Here is an 18,040-nt window from a genome sequence, read left to right as displayed (position 1 = left end):
GTGGGTGTGGTGGTTGAGAGGTCAGGAGTATGTGTTTGTTCTGGCCGGATTTATCCAGATCGGAATCTGGCTGCGTTAGGCCTGAGGAGAACGCCTCGCTGGGGGGTGTGTAACCAGCAGTGATCACTTAGAATGATGTGGAGTAAGCGGCGAATGTTGATATGCGAACAGTTATACCGAATGGTGTCATAGTATCTCTGTGTTCTAGTTGAGTGGCGATGTAACGAGAGAGTAAGCGTGTTTGTGAGATATGATGGGTTACATGCCCTTTCGGAGACTTCTAATTCATAGAGAGTACATTTCTGAATTCAACTTTCACGGGGAGGCTATTGGGCACATTTCTGAGTGCAACTTCTAAAAGTACCTCTAAATTCAACTTTCATACTTTTCAAAAATTCACCATCTAACTGCACTTCTGAATTCAACTTTCCACAGAGAGGCTATTGCTATTAGTCCTCTTCTCACGAGCGGGAACAACCATTGGTTTGGAGAAAACGGGGCTATAGACTAGTAGTACAATAATACAGTGAGTAACTTTTAGTAAACCTGCTCCCCAGACCCAAAGATCGATCTAGACACCAGGCTGAGAACCTCAATGCCATGACCACCTCTGGAATTGTAATCGGCCCAGTCCATATTCATAAAAACAATGAATGCTCCTTTTCTATGCATGGCTGCAAGGCTGACACTCCCCATTGTTTTCGTGTTTCATATTCCTTTTTGCAAGCTGCCCCTCACCCCCTCCGTTTTTTGAAAGATGCTAAAAACATTCTTATCAGGGCTTTGAGTGCGCCGAGAAGGACCCCAAGCAGTCTTGAAAAAGTACTCTTGAGGGTTCATAGACATAATTTCGAATACAAAATATTCGAAAGTCAAAAAGTCGAAAAAAAGTCGAATTTTTTTTTAATGACGTTTTGTTTTCGAAAAGGGGGGGTTCCCCCCCAACCCCCCTTTTTTTTATTTTTACCTATTTTTTTCACAGAAACTAGAGCCCAAAAAAAAAAAATCGAAAAAAAAAAACAATTCGACATTTTTTTTTTCGACATTTTTGATTCGACTTTTTTGACTTTCGAAATTATGTTTTCGAAATTATGACTGGACACCCTCTTGAGCCAAGCACTCAGGGCTCTCTTCACTAGCGCCGACTACTGCAGGCAGCCCCCCCCCCTATGTACGCTGTGAAAGCGTTGCCTGCAAGGGAGTGGCAGGTGCACCAAAAGCGCCAGCTTCTCCCACTGGCCATACAAGCTCGGGGCAATGGGTGTTGGTCACTTTTTGGAAGCGGTCCATGGGAGGGGCTGTTGCATCGCTAGCATTAATTTTGCTGGATTTGCCTCTTCTTTAGTTTTTTTTGTTTATTAATCTACAGCGACAATCCCTGATGGCCAGTGGCATCGCTAGGGGGGCCTGGGCCCTCCTCTGAAATCCTGGGCCCCCACTTGTACCCCCCTACCTCAGCCTGGCTACTTTCTCTGTTCGGTCTACAGTGCTGTCTGCCTGCACAGCACACACACGGCCACAATCATTGCTGCCGCACAACAATGAAGAGCTGTTAATTTCCCCCTGCAGCCAAGAGCAGCCCCTTCATTCAGAATGTAGTACACAAAACAGTCAAGAAAAAACTAAAAACCGCGAATATCTATCCAAGATTATCAAAAGTTACATGAAACGAGCTCGTAATGCTAGACGAGAATCTTGCCTTACTAAAGCAGAAAAAAAAATGACAATTTAACTTGCATCTCGTCTTTTTCGCCCATAAGCAATGACCTCAGAAGAGCCATACTGAAGCACTGTAAGATCATCCAATCAGATTACTTCAAACTGGACACCCCATGATTTGCATTTAAAAGAATGCCAAACCTTAAGGATAAGTTGGTGCATACATATCGGGTCAGAAAAGGCCATTTACCGAAGCAACACACCTTATGGCATCTACCACCCCCTGTGGGGCACTTCAAATGCGGTCACTGCTCAATCTGTTAATAAACAAGTAACATAAAACATATTGGTCTAAATGGACCCATCTGGTATCTTAACACCTTTACCAATTGCCAGACGAATTGGGCCATTTACGGTATTAAATGTCCATGTGGCTTAATTTATATTGGCAAAATCATAAGATCCATCAAATTACGTATCTGTGAACATCAATCGGCTGTACAAAAATGAAACTGTAGACAAACCTCTGGAAGGCTCACTTCAAAGAAGCAAAACATACATATAATGATATTTACTGGTTCGTTGTTCAAACAATGAGTAGTCATCTGCAGGGGGCGACTAAGATCTAGCCCTCAAAAATTTAGAACAAAAATGGATTTATGATCTAGACACTGCTAAAACGGAACTCAATGTTTCGGTTGAGCGGAATTTATTTACCCACTAAACCTGTACATCAATAACCCCTACATTAGAAGAAATTGTCTTTCCATCTGTGTATAGAAACACTAGATATAGATAGGTAGTGCACCCTAATATATCAGTTAAGACATCATATGCAACACTTGGAAATCCATTTAGCACCCGCCACTCATCTTTTGAGTTCATCATAGACCGCACATATTGGAGGCTCCCTGTGATATGACATTACATGTAATGCTTCTTGTCACACGAAATCGCACACATCGTTGACAAAACGATTGCTAATACAGGATCTTGACGTTGACAGCCACTACTGCTCTTTGCAAGGATCTGGCATTTATATATACCATATGCTCCAATATATACCATATGCTCCACCTTTGCGTTGCCGGCCACTACTGCTCTTTGCAAGGATCTGGCATTATATATACAATATGCCCCACCTTTGCGTTGCCAGCCACTACTGCTCGTTGCAAGGATCTTGCATTATATATACCATATGCTCCACCTTTGCGTTGCCGGCCACTACTGCTCTTTGCAAGGATCTGGCATTATATATACCATATGCTCCACCTTTGCGTTGCCGGCCACTACTGCTCTTTGCAAGGATCTGGCATTATATATACCATATGCTCCACCTTTGCGTTGCCGGCCACTACTGCTCTTTGCAAGGATCTGGCATTATATATACCATATGCTCCACCTTTGCGTTGCCGGCCACTACTGCTCTTTGCAAGGATCTGGCATTATATATACCATATGCTCCACCTTTGCGTTGCCAGCCACTACTGATCTTTGCAAGGATCTGGCATTATATATACAATATGCTCCACCTTTGCGTTGCCATCCACTACTGCTCCACCTTTGCGTTGCCAGCCACTACTGCTCTTTGCAAGGATCTGGCATTATATATACCATATGCTCCACCTTTCCGTTGCCAGCCCCTACTGCTCTTTGCAAGGATCTGGCATTATATATACAATATGCTCCTCCTTTGCGTTGCCGGCCACTACTGCTCTTTGCAAGGATCTGGCATTATATATACCATATGCTCCACCTTTGGGTTGCCAGCCACCACTGCTCTTTGCAAGGATCTGGCATTATATATACCATATGCTCCACCTTTGCGTTGCCAGCCACTACTGCTCCACCTTTGCGTTGCCAGCAACTACTGCTCTTTGCAAGGATCTGGCATTATATATACCATATGCTCCACCTTTGCGTTGCCGGACACTACTGCTCTTTGCAAGGATCTGGCATTATATATACCATATGCTCCACCTTTGCGTTGCCGGCCACTACTGCTCTTTGCAAGGGTCTGGCATTATATATACCATATGCTCCACCTTTGTGTTGCCAGCCACTACTGCTCTTTGCAAGGATCTGCATTATATATACCATATGCTCCACCTTTGTGTTGCCAGCCACTACTGCTCCACCTTTGTGTTGCCAGCCACTGCTGCTCTTTGCAAGGATCTTGCATTATATATACCATATGCTTCACCTTTGCGTTGCCGGCCACTACTGCTCTTTGCAAGGATCTGCATTATATATACCATATGCTCCACCTTTGCGTTGCCGGCCACTACTGCTCTTTGCAAGGGTCTGGCATTATATATATACCATATGCTCCACCTTTGTGTTGCCAGCCACTACTGCTCCACCTTTGCGTTGCCAGCCACTACTGCTCTTTGCAAGGATCTGGCATTATATATACCATATGCTCCACCTTTGCTTTGCCTGCCACTACTGCTCTTTGCAGGGGTCTGGCATTATATATACCATATGCTCCACCTTTGTGTTGCCAGCCACTACTGCTCCACCTTTGCGTTGCCAGCCACTACTGCTCTTTGCAAGGATCTGGCATTATATATACCATATGCTCCACCTTTGCGTTGCCGGCCACTACTGCTCTTTGCAAGGGTCTGGCATTATATATACCATATGCTCCACCTTTGTGTTGCCAGCCACTACTGCTCCACCTTTGCGTTGCCAGCCACTACTGCTCTTTGCAAGGATCTGGCATTATATATACCATATGCTCCACCTTTGCGTTGCCGGCCACTACTGCTCTTTGCAAGGATCTGGCATTATATATACCATATGCTCCACCTTTGCGTTGCCAGCCACTACTGATCTTTGCAAGGATCTGGCATTATATATACAATATGCTCCACCTTTGTGTTGCCAGCCACTACTGCTCTTTGCAAGGATCTGGCATTATAAATACCATATGCTCCACCTTTGCGTTGCCAGCCACTGCTGCTCTTTGCAAGGATCTGGCATTATATATACACCATATGCTCCACCTTTGCGTTGCCGGCCACTACTCCTCTTTGCAAGGATCTGGCATTATATATACACCATATGCTCCACCTTTGCGTTGCCGGCCACTACTGCTCTTTGCAAGGATCTGGCATTATATATACACCATATGCTCCACCTTTGCGTTGCCGGCCACTACTGCTCTTTGCAAGGATCTGCCATTATATATACCATATGCTCCACCTTTGCGTTGCCAGCCACTACTGCTCTTTGCAAGGATCTGCCATTATATATACCATATGCTCCACCTTTGCGTTGCCAGCCACTACTGCTCCACCTTTGCGTTGCCAGCCACTACTGCTCTTTGCAGGGATCTGGCATTATATATACAATATGCTCCACCTTTGCGTTGCCGGCCACTACTGCTCTTTGCAAGGATCTGGCATTATATATACCATATGCTCCACCTTTGCGTTGCCGGCCACTACTGCTCTTTGCAAGGATCTGGCATTATATATACCATATGCTCCACCTTTGCGTTGCCAGCCACTGCTGCTCTTTGCAAGGATCTGGCATTATATATACACCATATGCTCCACCTTTGCGTTGCCGGCCACTACTGCTCTTTGCAAGGATCTGGCATTATATATACACCATATGCTCCACCTTTGCGTTGCCGGCCACTACTGCTCTTTGCAAGGATCTGCCATTATATATACCATATGCTCCACCTTTGCGTTGCCAGCCACTACTGCTCCACCTTTGCGTTGCCAGCCACTACTGCTCTTTGCAGGGATCTGGCATTATATATACAATATGCTCCACCTTTGCGTTGCCGGCCACTACTGCTCTTTGCAAGGATCTGGCATTATATATACCATATGCTCCACCTTTGCGTTGCCAGCCACTGCTGCTCTTTGCAAGGATCTGGCATTATATATACACCATATGCTCCACCTTTGCGCTGCCGGCCACTACTGCTCTTTGCAAGGATCTGGCATTATATATACACCATATGCTCCACCTTTGCGTTGCCGGCCACTACTGCTCTTTGCAAGGATCTGTCATTATATATACCATATGCTCCACCTTTGCGTTGCCAGCCACTACTGCTCCACCTTTGCGTTGCCAGCCACTGCTGCTCTTTGCAAGGATCTGTCATTATATATACCATATGCTCCACCTTTGCGTTGCCGGCCACTACTGCTCTTTGCAAGGATCTGGCATTATATATACCATATGCTCCACCTTTGTGTTGCCAGCCACTACTGCTCCACCTTTGCGTTGCCAGCCACTGCTGCTCTTTGCAAGGATCTTGCATTATAGATACCATATGCTTCACCTTTGCGGTGCCAGCCACTGCTGCTCTTTGCAAGGATCTGGCATTTATACCATATGCTCCACCTTTTGCGTTGCCAGCCACTACTGCTCTTTGCAAGGATCTGGCATTATATATGCACCATATGCTCCACCTTTGCGTTGCCAGCCACTGCTGCTCTTTGCAAGGAACTGGCATTATATATACCATATGCTCCCCCTTTGCGTTGCCAGCCACTGCTGCTCTTTGCAAGGATCTTGCATTATATATACCATATGCGCCCCCTTTGCATTGCCAGCCACTACTGCTCTTTGCAACGATCTGGCATTATGTATACCATATGCTCCACCTTTGCGTTGCCAGCCACTACTGCTCTTTGCAAGAATCTGGCATTATATATACAAAATGCTCCACCTTTGCGTTGCCGGCCACTACTGCTCTTTGCAGGGGTCTGGCATTATATATACCATATGCTCCACCTTTGCTTTGCCTGCCACTACTGCTCTTTGCAGGGGTCTGGCATTATATATACCATATGCTCCACCTTTGCGTTGCAAGCCACTACTGCTCCACCTTTGCGTTGCCAGCCACTGCTGCTCTTTGCAAGGATCTTGCATTATATATACCATATGCTCCACCTTTGCGTTGCCGGCCACTACTGCTCTTTGCAAGGATCTGGCATTATATATACCATATGCTCCACCTTTGCTTTGCCTGCCACTACTGCTCTTTGCAGGGGTCTGGCATTATATATACCATATGCTCCACCTTTGCGTTGCCGGCCACTACTGCTCTTTGCAAGGATCTGGCATTATATATACCATATGCTCCACCTTTGCGTTGCCGGCCACTGCTGCTCTTTGCAAGGATCTGGCATTATATATACCATATGCTCCACCTTTGCGTTGCCGGCCACTGCTGCTCTTTGAAAGGATCTGGCATTATATATACAATATGCTCCACCTTTGCGTTGCCGGCCACTACTGCTCTTTGCAAGGATCTGGCATTATATATACAATATGCTCCACCTTTGCGTTGCCAGCCACTACTGCTCCACCTTTGCGTTGCCAGCCACTGCTGCTCTTTGCAAGGATCTGGCATTATATATACCATATGCTTCACCTTTGCATTGCCGGCCACTTCTGCTCTTTGCAGGGATCTGGCATTATATATACCATATGCTCCACCTTTGCGTTGCGTTGCCGGCCACTACTGCTCTTTGCAAGGATCTGGCATTATATATACCATATGCTCCACCTTTGCGTTGCCGGCCACTACTGCTCTTTGCAAGGATCTGGCATTATATATACCATATGCTCCACCTTTGCGTTGCCGGCCACTACTGCTCTTTGCAAGGATCTGGCATTATATATACCATATGCTCCACCTTTGCGTTGCCGGCCACTACTGCTCTTTGCAAGGATCTGGCATTATATATACCATATGCTCCACCTTTGCGTTGCCGGCCACTACTGCTCTTTGCAAGGATCTGGCATTATATATACCATATGCTCCACCTTTGCGTTGCCAGCCACTACTGCTCTTTGCAAGGATCTGGCATTATATATACCATATGCTCCACCTTTGCGTTGCCAGCCACTATTGATCTTTGCAAGGATCTGGCATTATATATACCATATGCTCCACCTTTGCTTTGCCAGCCACTACTGCTCTTTGCAAGGATCTGGCATTATATATACCATATGCTCCACCTTTGCGTTGCCAGCCACTACTGCTCTTTGCAAGGATCTGGCATTATATATACCATATGCTCCACCTTTGCGTTGCCGGCCACTACTGCTCTTTGCAAGGATCTGGCATTATATATACCATATGCTCCACCTTTGCGTTGCCGGCCACTACTGCTCTTTGCAAGGATCTGGCATTATATATACCATATGCTCCACCTTTGCGTTGCCGGCCACTACTGCTCTTTGCAAGGATCTGGCATTATATATACCATATGCTCCACCTTTGCGTTGCCGGCCACTACTGCTCTTTGCAAGGATCTGGCATTATATATACCATATGCTCCACCTTTGCGTTGCCGGCCACTACTGCTCTTTGCAAGGATCTGGCATTATATATACGATATGCTCCACCTTTGCGTTGCCAGCCACTACTGCTCTTTGCAAGGATCTGGCATTATATATACCATATGCTCCACCTTTGCGTTGCCGGCCACTACTGCTCTTTGCAAGGATCTGGCATTATATATACCATATGCTCCACCTTTGCGTTGCCGGCCACTACTGCTCTTTGCAAGGATCTGGCATTTATACCATATGCTCCACCTTTGCGTTGCCAGCCACTGCTGCTCTTTGCAGGGATCTGGCATTATATATACCATATGCTCCACCTTTGCGTTGCCAGCCACTACTGCTCTTTGCAGGGATCTGGCATTATATATACCATATGCTCCACCTTTGCGTTGCCAGCCGCTACTGCTCTTTGCAGGGATCTGGCATTATATATACCATATGCTCCACCTTTGCGTTGCCGGCCACTACTGCTCTTTGCAAGGATCTGGCATTATATATACCATATGCTCCACCTTTGCGTTGCCAGCCACTACTGCTCTTTGCAAGGATCTGGCATTATATATACCATATGCTCCACCTTTGCGTTGCCAGTCACTACTGCTCCACCTTTGCGTTGCCAGCCACTACTGCTCTTTGCAAGGATCTGGCATTATATATACCATATGCTCCACCTTTGCGTTGCCAGCCACTACTGCTCTTTGCAAGGATCTGGCATTATATATACCATATGCTCCACCTTTGCGTTGCCGGCCACTACTGCTCTTTGCAAGGATCTGACATTTATACCATATGCTCCACCTTTGCGTTGCCAGCCACTGCTGCTCTTTGCAGGGATCTGGCATTATATATACCATATGCTCCACCTTTGGGTTGCCAGCCACTACTGCTCTTTGCAAGGATCTGGCATTATATATACCATATGCTCCACCTTTGGACCAACTACGTGTATGCAATGAACCCCCCGACCTCGTGGTCTCATTGGTACATGACACTAGATGTGTAATACATCACTTACAGAATAAGCAAAGAGAGCAAAAAAGAAAATATGCACTAAGGTTACCGTACAGCACACATGGTTAGAACTACCTCGTAAGTGAGGATGCTAAAATGGAATCGCACAGTAAATCTACAGGTCTGTGTGATATATAGCCATTAGGTCAAAGCGCAATCTGTGAGCATGCGAGCCAATACGTCATTTACTCTCGCCCCTGGACTGATTATATATTCGTTCATCCAAGATGGAGGCTTTGTTGCCCTACGTCGCCTGCCGCATGGAATAAGCCTAGATAGTAAAAAGTAATGACGTACTAAGGCTCGCTCACAGCGTTGTTGATTAGAATCCAGCTGCGAGGGAGGACACCAAAGGAAATTACTCAGGAAATACCATTGTTTGCGTGACAAATAATCCGTGAGCGCTCCAGTAATCGGAGCATTTACTTTTTGGTTACTAGATCCTCTAGTTTACCCGCATAATCGGCAGAGACACGACGGCTGATTCGGCGCGGTTGGTGCAGCCCCTGATGCATGTAGCACCCGCCGCCCGTAGAATCCTGTGTAAGGTAATCCTACAAGATGGAAGTAACCCGCGTCTGCCTATTGGACTGGGAGACCAACACGTTTCACAATGGCTCTGCTCTGCTGCAGTTACTTATGGTAACATCCGCTTCCCATGGATTTATTTCACTAGATTGGCTGCGGCATGCAAAACACCAAGCCACCCGGATTTAGGCGCCTGATGTCTACGTGCACAATTACTCCCAGAGACTGGAAACTGGCCTCTGAGGAACGCAGTACAGGTATTATAAATAAACATACTCCTGCTTTCCACAGATCGGAGCATTTGGCTCTGTGTTTCAGCGTGATAAAGGAGTTGGCATTAAAACAATATATGCAAATGTCTCCCCGTTGTAGCAGTGGAATTACCCTAACGCTGCGATATAATGGATGTTGCCAAATAACAGCCAAAGAAAACTACTCCCTACGCCTCGTGAAACTAAAGATAAGGTTAGTGGTTTGAACTCCCCTTGTGTTCTTATTTGGAATAAGCCTTCCTAAAAAGTAGGGCTGACCAGATGTTTTAATCTAGCATGTTATTGTTAAATGTATAGGCTTGTACGTCCGATGCACAGGGCCATGTGCAGGAAGCCCTGTAAAAGCAACCTGAAGACGGGTTTCCATAACACGCCGATATCGAGAGTTACTGCATGCCGGTGTTCGGTTTCGAGACCTAGAAACACAAATTGGTGTTGACGCCCTATGCCTTTGAGTTGTTTATTTATGAATTCAAAAAGTCACCTATGTTACTAACGCCACATTGGGCTGAATGAACACTTGCATTATAGTTTATGGGCGATACATGTTGATGCATTGTTCTCTGTTTTTCTTCAAAACGCAAACAAATGGTCTTTGTATATGCTTTTATTTTGAGTAATTTGTTTTAATGTTTTTTTATAAGAATATGTATACCTATTAAAATATGCTGTTCGATTATATCTGGTTTTTGGATTTAAATATATGCTGTACAAACAGCCTTTTATAGAGACCTGGGGACTCCATCACCCACAACCTGGCTGTAGGGAAGCATGGTAGCTAGTGGTGGCACTTTGTTTTCTCATGTACACAAAACCACTACTGATGGGTCATTAGTGACTTCATGGTTGTGTGCCTGCATTCTCATGGGAGGAGAGGCGCAGTGGGGTGTGGCAGTTGGTGTGCACAAAAGATTCTCTGCAGGAGTGCATCTGACGTCACACATTGCCCTTTTTATGCGACACCCTTCATTTGTCTGTGGCCCCCTCTGTGCTCCTCCTAAATTTGATTAATGGCGACTCCACTGCTGATGGCAGTCCTTTCATGATAGAGGGGGGAAGGGCTGCCTGCAGGGTTCGGCGCCGCAATTAAGAAACAAAAGGACAGGCGGATGCAGCTAAATGAATTCTAGCAATGTGCCCTCTTCCCCCTTTGAAAGCCGACATTTTGCCATCATTTTCCAGCACCATCGTTCTGAGGGTATTGCAAGGGAGCTGTTGTGCTTTCCAGCAGCCAAAGCTGATAAAAGCGGCTGTTATGGAGGTAACGCGTGCGCACCAGTGTCAATGCGAGCCTTTCTAAAAGTCTGCCACTTTTCTGATTTACTAAGGTGTCCTTGAACCTTCCGGAAATCGGAAGGGTGGTGCTGCGTTTGGGAAATGCCTTGATTATAAAAGAAAAACCTGTGCATTAGATGTTGGCGTATTTGAACTCCCTTTATTTTTACATGCGAAACCCGGGATTTGCCAGGAGAATTCTCATGCAGTGACTGTCCGGCATTTCTAATGGCTGCTTGGGCTATTAGCAGGCTCTAATTCAGGCACGTGCAAAAGTCCCGGCTTTCATGATAGGCCACTGCCTTTTTCCTTTAATAGAATATGGTGCTTTTAACAAAAGTGTTGCTTCTCGATGGAACAACGTTTTCTTTTTTGCGTGAATCTCTGAATTGTTCCCTGCTCTGCTTACTGGAGATGTGCCGGCATTGATTTTGTCATAGGACCAAGCACATCCGTTACTGTTTTCAATGATGGACATATTTTTAATCAAATGGATCCCACCCCTCAAAAGCTCAGTGACTTGAACATCACAAGTTAGTAAAAAAAAAAAAAGCTCCTGAAGGCAGTGATTGAAGTGAGCGGGAACGGTCGGGAGCTGTGTCCCACTGCTTTTATTTATTTCTGTTTACCATTCCTATACTTTTTACGGCCATATCCACCATTCTATATAGATGTGTCCATTCATGGCCCTGTGCAAGTGTAAAGTAGCCCTAGTTACTCGCCACTTAGGCTATTATTTCATTGCCCTGGCCAGAACACCTTGTAAGAGTATGCTTCTGCCTACCCTCTCCCCTGCAGACCACAGTTGCACTACTTTTTTCGGTACACTTTTGCCACTGCCTGAAGGAAGGCGCTGCATTCCACGGCCGTCCGCTCCCGCCCTTGGAATGTTTGGCAGGTGTGCATTCTTGCCATTGCTTTTGAAGGGAGTCGGCATTGCAGTGATTCCGATGCATTCCCGGCCGCACTAGATGGCGAGCAGCCTTCATCGAGCCAGCAGAGGGCGCTGTACACAAAGGCACTCGGCGATAGACCTTCTATTTTTCCTGCCTGTATGATAATTCTGTCCTGCTAATTGCATGTTGGCATAGCTCTAATGAGGGGCCATTTCTGGCACGTGCTCTTGTTGGGACTGGAGACACCAGAAGCGCGAGGCCTGCAATATCACAGTGGATTCAGACCAGCACACGCGTATTATCGGGGCCCAGCTTCACTCGGAGGTGAAACACTCGCTGCGAAATAAAGCTGTGGAGAAGCCCACGTATTCCGAACCCTTCCATTCCTATGATCTCCTTGTGCGCCACAGAGACCCACAATGCCCTGCGCCCTAGCAGCGTGGTGTAATGGTTACCTGTCGGCATTTGATTAGCCCCGTACCCTTTGGGGTCTACGGTCGCAAGAGGCATTTGCACCCACTCGTGGGCTCGAGCCGTGAAGCCCCCAAGGGTCATAGGATGAGCCAAGTGCAGCAGCTCCCGCACCCCTCGATGCCTGCACCGGGGCAGACGCACGGAGTACAGCAATAGACGTGTCAGTGCCCAGCAATCTAGTAAGTGTCCAGAGGTTGCCACACGTCTTGCCACTGCACTTCTCCAGTGAGTTCACCTAAAGGCACCCCGAGAGGAAGATGAGCCGATTATTGAACCCCTTCACGATACCAGTAGAGTGGCGCCATGACTGCTACACTGGCCAAGTGCCGGCATTGATCAGATTTGCCATCCTTTGTGACGTCCGATTCTGGGTGGACTCTGGCACCTCCTCACTGTCAACAAGAGACGCCGTCCCAGTCCCTTCTACATATCAGGTAGGAGCTCAAGACCCTCCTCTTCAAGGAATGGCTTCTCCATAACACCTGAGTCCCCCACCCCCCTCTGTGTCCTCGCCTGCTTGCAGATCCTTAATGCCAAGTTTATTTTATTTATTTATTCATACAAATCACAGGGAAAGCAATGCATTTTTGGCACAAAAGGGTGTATGGAATGTACCATTGATAACAGAGCGAAGGGCATCAGTCCTTTGCAATGGGGGTTGGGAGGAGGTGACCTGAAGACCAGATGTTGCAGGGGAAGGGGCGAGGACAGGGCAGTGGGACATGGGAACCGGACGGTGGAGGAAGTGCTGAATGAAGGATGGAGGGGCGACGGAAAAGTGCCACCCCTCCCCGTTGATAGCTCTGCGCTCCCATGATTGGCTTTCCTCCCTGTGTACTTCTGCCTCGGGCTTCCAAGGCGCTCTGCTGCTCCACAAAGCTGGGTCTGCTCTCAATAAATACCATAATATGAACAATATTTGTAATATTACTTTCAAAATTCTGTTTTTTGATTACAGTGAAATATTGGTTGTATATAATATCCTCATGAAGAGAGGTCCCACGCAAACTCTCTTGCAATATTACAGAATTCATTTAAAAGCAGCAGCCGTCCTAAGAAAAAAATGGCATTTAATGCAAAAGGTGTGTTTTTTTGTATCTGTGCAATGTAAGGCGAAGGTTGTACTGAGAACTGCAAGAGAATGGACAGAGCTAATGTCATGGATCCTCCATACCCGAGGGAGAGTAAGAGTGGCAGGTATAAAAGCGTCTTGCTCTAGGCATACCTTCCCACAATGCCATGGGGCAGGAAAAGAAGTGGTGGCGGAAGAGTCGGTGGAGCAACTTGGAGAGGCGTTGACTGAAGGAGGAAGCAATTAGACCAAAGCGCGATGAGAGACAATTTGGGACACGACTCCTTTGCTTAAGAAAGAGGTTGTTTTAGGGCACACCACAGCTGCACTAAGCCGGCACTCATTCCAACTGCTAAGCTACCCCTGTACCCTGGGTTGAACACATTGGCATCACAGGTGGCAGAGCTATGTCTCGGGGCACCCTAGGCCGTTCCTGCGAAGGTAACCTGCAGCAGGTGAATCTCGTTACAAGACCTCGCTCCCGTGTCTACCGTATCGCACAATGCAGCAACACACACCAGAAACGCGACATCTGGAATTGGACAACCTTTGAAGCATAGGGTGTGGGCAGCACTGGCACTCTTCTCGCGTGATTTGAGCCGAAAGCGACACTGGGCACGCTTACATTCCTCTTAGCGCGCCCTTTCCAAATACCCCATCAGCCACCAGCTCCTCAGAACCACCATTTCCCCCCACATATTCTACAGTGCCAGTTGACCCACCCACTCCTTGTGCTATGAGTTGCGGTCCCTGCTCCTCCACGCACATCACTCCGCCCACATATGCAGGATTCTTCACCCCGACCTCCTCCACGACCTTCACCACCACAATCTTTCCCTGATCTTTCCGATCTTTATGCAACTTCCCCCTCCGCTGTTTAGTCTGGTCACTTTCTATCAAGCGAGGGCTCAACTCTTCCTCAACCCTCCTCCTCATCATCCCGGTGACTAGTCAGTCATCCTCTGCACTTTCACTGCCGCCGCATGGAACATCTCTGCAGTCTCTACTGGGGACCAGAGCTGCTTAAAATGTGTTTTGTGCCTGTGCTTCTTATATTTATTGTTGATGTTTTCACTACTTGTTATTACTTATATATGTTTGCAATTGTATTGCATAGCTAGGCCTCCGTAGTGGCCGTGAGTATGACCCAAAGCGCGATGACCTGAAGGAGAACCTGCTAATTTTGTGCTTGCAGGAAATCGAGTCTCAGATTGATCGAATATGTGCGATGGGGGAAGTGATGCGGCGAGCTGTGCAGGTTGATGACGACCAGTCGTATAAAGTCCAGGAAAGGCTCGCCCAGCTGGAGGTAAGACGGTGCAAACATGGACGTGCTGGAAACAATGTGTGTTACATCTATAATAACTCAAAATGACTGTCCAATTGTTTCCACCATGTGCAGCTAGCGGGGCGCAGTGGGGTCATCGAAAGTGGTCCATTCCACACAGGTTGTTGAAAAACAGGGCCGCAGGTGGACATTCCTCTGCGAGGCAGAGGGATCTGTGTGCTGTCCCCTCTCACAGGGATACGGTCTCAGTGGTCTCCTTCGCAAGGCAAGGGTGGGTGAGGGAATCCGCCTCCTGCAATGGGTGCCTCCAATGAAATCGCCCCATGTTTACTCCAGCGAGGAGTTGGGAACGACAGTGCAGGGTTGAGGCCAAATTAGCATGGGGCACGTATACATGCCAGTGCACATCTCCTGCTACCTGTCCTACATGAAGATAAAGAAAAGGTTATCCGTATTTTTACAACATTTGGGCAAAATAAATGAGTCCTCACACCCACTTCCGCTATCCCTACGAGCTTACCATAACCAGCAATTGGAATGGTCACATGGTCCCGCTTGGGCACAGACACTAACAAAAACTCAGAAGGACTTCTCCTTACTTTTATGCAACATTTGTTTGGTACCGTTCAATCCAGGGCTCCCTTTCTGGGATGTCTTGCCACTTCTCGGTCACTCTGTCTTGAGGGTCTGGGGGCTTCTTTCTTGGTTCTTTTTTCTGTAGGTATTGGTTCTCTGTTTCTTGTCTTCGATTCCTTGGTAGACCCCCTTGCACAGGTCTTGTGCCCTAAATACGCATGCTTGGAAGGATGGAAAAATGTGCCCTGTGATCAAACAGTGATGGAAGAAATCCCAGAAGTACCACCACCACCACCAAGAGGCAGGCAACGTTGGTCACTTCACAGGCCTGATGGCAGCATTCTCCCCATATACCTGCCTCGGGGTCCTAGCTATATTTCTCCAACCCCCACTCTCGTCTGCTTCCTCAGCGAATTGCAACAGTCTTATGCCCTGAGAGGACCTCTCCTGCTTCTCCTTCCTCTCCTGGCCACTGTACTTCACCTCTTTCTGCACATCCTTGATGCTCTGACATGTGCTTGTGCCGTCACCCTTCCACAACTCCCTGCTGTCTGGCTTGTGGGGTGCCTGCACCTTCATCTTCATCACTCTGATTCCTCCTCCCCGCCTTCTCTGCACTTTCCTTTTTCCCAACCTTCTCCTTAATACTCCTTGCTTCCTTCCTCCTGGGGTCTCCTCCAATGACCTCATCTGTACACACCAGCATCTTCTTCCAGATGTTTTGGCCACTTTCCTCCTTACTGTTCTTCACTTTTCCACTCCTGATGTCTCCTATAACCTCATCCAGAATTCACTTTTTACCCACAACCCCTCTAAAGCTCCTCTTCTGCCCCCAAACAGCCACACTGCGGCTTAGATAGTGGACTGGTCCCTGTCCGGAAATATTTCACTTTGGCAACTTTCCCTCCATAGTTCATATGGACCCCCCATCTTTTTGATTTGTTTTTTAACCTGTTTTGACCTTTTGGGGGGAAGTAAAGCCCCCATCTTCACTTTCCCTGCCTTTTGCTCATTTGTAATGGGGAAATGAATCAGTTCTTCAGATTATCAGTAATAGGAAACTAGGTTTCCCTTTTATCTTTTACATTTGTCTAACTTTTTAACATGGCACACAGCATCTTACAATGCAGTGCACTGGGGATACTTTTATATCACCCTAGCTTTTTACACTTGGGATTTTCAGTTACTTTTATATGTGCCTAAAGACAAGCTGGTGGCAGCAGATAAATGTCTGCATTAATTCTAGTGTGCACATTCAGATTTACTGCAAGTCGCTACTAATCGTGACTAGTTCCCTAAAATAGCCACGTCACAAGATTTTCGGTTGATCTTTGGCCATATTGCAGTTTGGCCTTCTTCCTGCCATGCCAGATCAAGAAATCCCATGTAATGTCATGCCCCTGACTGGGATAGCTGCTGCTTTCGCGGGCTAGTGCTGCCTTTGTGTGTGTGTGTGTGTGTGTGTGTGTGTGTCTCAGGGAGTGGGTGGGGATGACTGGTACCACTCCACATCTGTGGTGCACGAGTGAAACCAATAGTTCTCCCTGATTGGACAACTACTGGCTATTTGAAATGTGCAGATCCTTACCATGAGTGGGCTAGGAGTTGTTTCCAGGCTAGATTTTCCATAAGAGCCATCTGTTAGGATCTGTAACGCTCACCTGATTCCCGTAGAGGCGCCGGTCTTGACTGGGCGTATACCGTATCTTCAAAGGGGATGTGTAACACACGGCTGGCTCTTTGGGCTGGACCTCTGTGCACTGTATGTCTGGCTCGAAGGGTAAGATGTCTGCAGATAGAAAATGTGGGATTAATGAACTGGGTTATTGAATGTCTCTCTCTTCTTCCCTTTCTCTTCTCCTGTAGAACCCCAAAGGTTAACGCTCTCACCTTAGGTAAGTGAACGCCGTGCTCTCCATCTGCCTCGAGGCAGGGTGCTGTAACCAGTTTCTTCACTGGATAAGGGGAGCAGGCCTCTTGACTTCAGAGGACTGCTGTCCGTCGTTTACTGCACGAACGGTAAGTTTCGAGTAATTCTAATGTCTTTAAAGTCTTTAGTAATGATGTCTCTTGTTTTGCAGGGTTCCGGCGATGGCGGATGACGGGCTGAAGTGAGTTGAAGATGGAGCCCGTGTGATGAATAGAAGCGCCTGGAAGCACGTAAGTAAGCGCTTGTTGCCTGCTTCACGATGCGCTCTAACTGTCTTTTTATTTTGCAGGTACAAGTTCGGGGCAGCTGCAGGGTGCCGGAATACCCACTGGGTTAGATGTGGAAAGGAGTAATGGCACGTGAGTATTAAAGTTCCCCAATGTCTTTAAACGCACCTTGTTTTGTCTTTCAGATGCGGGATGCAGCGCCGAAGGCCTCCGGAGCGTGCAAAGAGTTGGTAAGCTTTTGTCTTTCAGATGCCGGAATGCAGTATGAAGACCTCCGGAGCGCACGAAGAGTAGGTAAGCCTTTGTCTTTCAGATGCCGGAATGCAGCGCGAGGCGTTGGTGACAGCCGATGGACCAGGTAAGTGAAGAGCTGTCACTGAAGACCGTAATGCTAACCTGTTCTTTCTTGTCTTTATAGGTGTTGCTGAAGACTGGATTCAGGATGGTAAGCCTTTTTCCTTAGGCCCAGGATCAGATGCAGAAGACACGATGAGCGTTCTGCTGCTGA

The 18,040-nt window shown here is 47.2% G+C and overlaps 1 protein-coding gene across 2 annotated transcripts in view; it reads left to right on the top strand.

Moving 5' to 3' along the window:
• SIKE1 (suppressor of IKBKE 1) overlaps positions 1 to 18,040 on the top strand; it is a gene marked incomplete at its 5' end in the record, with an annotated part of 135,870 nt that overhangs the window by 85,013 nt on the left and 32,817 nt on the right. For both annotated transcript variants that reach the window (XM_069633413.1, XM_069633414.1), the window contains 1 exon segment: positions 14,707 to 14,820. In XM_069633413.1, the coding sequence (XP_069489514.1) occupies positions 14,707 to 14,820 (114 nt within the window).

This window comes from Ambystoma mexicanum, chromosome 13 (assembly GCF_040938575.1).
Source record: "Ambystoma mexicanum isolate Mex_15411 chromosome 13, UKY_AmexF1_1, whole genome shotgun sequence".
Taxonomy (NCBI): domain Eukaryota; kingdom Metazoa; phylum Chordata; class Amphibia; order Caudata; family Ambystomatidae; genus Ambystoma; species Ambystoma mexicanum.
Note: the sequence above shows the minus strand (reverse complement) of the source record. Positions and strands in the feature narration are given on the sequence as shown.